This window comes from Penaeus monodon, chromosome 35 (genome assembly GCF_015228065.2).
Source record: "Penaeus monodon isolate SGIC_2016 chromosome 35, NSTDA_Pmon_1, whole genome shotgun sequence".
NCBI classification, from domain to species: domain Eukaryota; kingdom Metazoa; phylum Arthropoda; class Malacostraca; order Decapoda; family Penaeidae; genus Penaeus; species Penaeus monodon.
Genome location: NC_051420.1, coordinates 3,600,124 through 3,602,623, shown reverse-complemented (window position 1 = coordinate 3,602,623; position 2,500 = coordinate 3,600,124). Strand labels below are relative to the sequence as shown.

The window sequence follows — 2,500 nt, the reverse complement described above, 5'->3', positions numbered from 1 at the left end:
TCAGGAACCAGCTGTCCCAGAGGAGCCAATTAAGCAGACCAAACCAGCTGTCCCAGAGGAGCCAATTAAGCAGACTAAACCAGCTGTCCCAGAGGAGCCAATTAAGCAGACTAAACCAGCTGTCCCAGAGGAGCCAATTAAGCAGACTAAACCAGCTGTCCCAGAGGAGCCAATTAAGCAGACCAAACCAGCTGTCCCAGAGGAGCCAATTAAGCAGACCAAACCAGCTGTCCCAGAAGAGCCAATTAAGCAGACCAAACCAGCTGTCCTTGAGTAACAACTCAACAAAGTCGGTCCCCTTCCCTACAGAACACACAAAACAAGTTAATCATCTACAACCTTGAAGAACATGCAAGAACCTTATAATCTGTCACAACCTATGATACCATTGAAATTTTGCCTCAGACCTTCACCGTCTCTCACGAAGCAATCAAGCGTATAGAACCTTGTTCTGTAAGCTTACACAGCTTTGCATAAAGTTAATCATTCTGCTGACAGAAGTAATTTTGAACAATATTGTAAATTCTAAACAACATTTTCTGTGTAAAATGTAGAAAATAGGTACATCAAAATTACCATAAGGATTACTATAAAGTATGCATTGCATTAACCAATTACCATTGATGTGATACATAAAATAGTACCTATGAAGATGTATTCTAGTGTAATCAAGGACGTCCACTGGGGGGCTGGGGCGGCTATTGGGCCCCCAAACTCTGTTTGCCCTCCTCAAGATTTGGCTTGACCCCTCCCCACACCGACTGATTTTTTTTCATACCAAACCAAACTACGCCTATGTTGGTCCAGTTATAGCTTAAGAATGCCCCTATTTTTTTTTCCACGTCGCTCACAAACCCACCCTTGCCCTCCCACCCCCTACTCCCCCCAAAAATGAAATTATACACTGAGTGCAATAAACATAACAAGATTTTTTGTCCGTATCTTAGCTTTACCTACTTTGACTACACCACGTTAATTGAAAATGTATGAAAATGTGTGAAAATACAGGTTTGATGACTTTTGCATGGTTCAATGCCTTCTGATATTCAAAATTCGAGATTGGAAAACTAATCAACCCTGAAAATTCTGAAGCAGGCTTACTCAAACTGCAACATAGTGAAATGTAGTCAAGATTAAAAAGACTATATATGAGACTGTCTCTCATATTCAGAAATACTTCGGCTGAACCAGCATTTCGCACCCATCAGCCAATCACCATTGATTTGCCTTGTGCCGCAGCCAATCACCGTTGAGCTGCCATGCGATACAACCAATCAGAGTGGTGGTGGCGGCGGACCACCGCCGGAAAAGGTGGTCGAAGTGTCTCTGAATATAGGCATGTTTCTCATCCTTGTAATGTAGTAAACCAATTTGTAGATTTTTTTCTCTCTATCTCTCTCCTTTACATATTCAGGCATGTAACTATAACAAGTTCAACTCGCATGGTAGTTCAACATGAATACTATTCATTCAAATTCGAATTCTCAGTCTGTTAGTTTTATCTCGGAGACAATCAGAAATTTCGTGTTTGAATTCAGTGAATGACAGATTTCAAAATGCTGGATCATGGTCTTGGTTCAAGAAACACCTAGACCAGGGTTCTTCAAATTATGGGTCGCATCTCAGTATTAAGTAACAAGCTCATGTTTAGTGGGTCACCACAGTATATATATATATATATATATATATATATATATATATATATATATATATATATATATATATATATATATATATATATATATATATATATATATATATATATATATATATATATATATATATATATATATATATATATATATATATGTGTGTGTGTGTGTGTGTGTGTGTGTGTGTGTGTGTGTGTGTGTGTGTGTGTGTATGTATATATACGGACACACACACACACACACACACACACACACACACACACACACATACACAAACACACACACACACACACACACACACACACACACACACACACACACACACATATATATACATATATATATATATATATATATATATATATATATATATATATATATATATATATATATTTCTACCTATTATCGCACACATAGTGAAAGTGTTGAAAAGTGTCGTTGCAAAAGAAACAGCCTGAAGAGCCACGACAGGCCTCCACCATATTTTAACGTACTCTGAGTGCTCCGTTTTTTGGTGTCTCAGTAAGAGTTCACGGATATTTCTCAAGAGAATACAAGTAGTGTGAAGCTACAGTAGTTGTTGCAGCCACATCGATCCCCTTTCCCCTTCCAGAGAGGGATTACCCCCATATGTGTGTGTGTGTGTGTGTGTGTGTGTGTTTGTATGCACATGTATATACATAAATATATACCTGGGCATAGTTAAGTATCTGGGGGTCTTGGGGCGCTGGGTGGCTTAAGGAGTGGTCATATTAAAAATCCCTGGCTAGGGCGGCACTGCTGTGTTCACCCCAGCTGTAGTAAAATTTCTAGGAAGCTGATTACTTGATTGTCTAAATAGTGATTAT

The 2,500-nt window shown here is 38.7% G+C and overlaps 1 protein-coding gene across 1 annotated transcript in view; it reads left to right on the top strand.

Annotated features, from left to right (window-relative positions):
- Window positions 1–934, top strand: part of LOC119594993 (cell wall adhesin EAP1-like) — a 2,901-nt gene extending 1,967 nt beyond the window's left edge. The window contains exon 2 of the mRNA XM_037944127.1: window positions 1–934. This exon is cut by the window's left edge and continues 1,625 nt beyond it. Within this exon, the coding sequence (XP_037800055.1) occupies window positions 1–277 (277 nt within the window). The 3' untranslated portion in view covers window positions 278–934.
- Window positions 935–2,500: the final 1,566 nt, after the last annotated feature.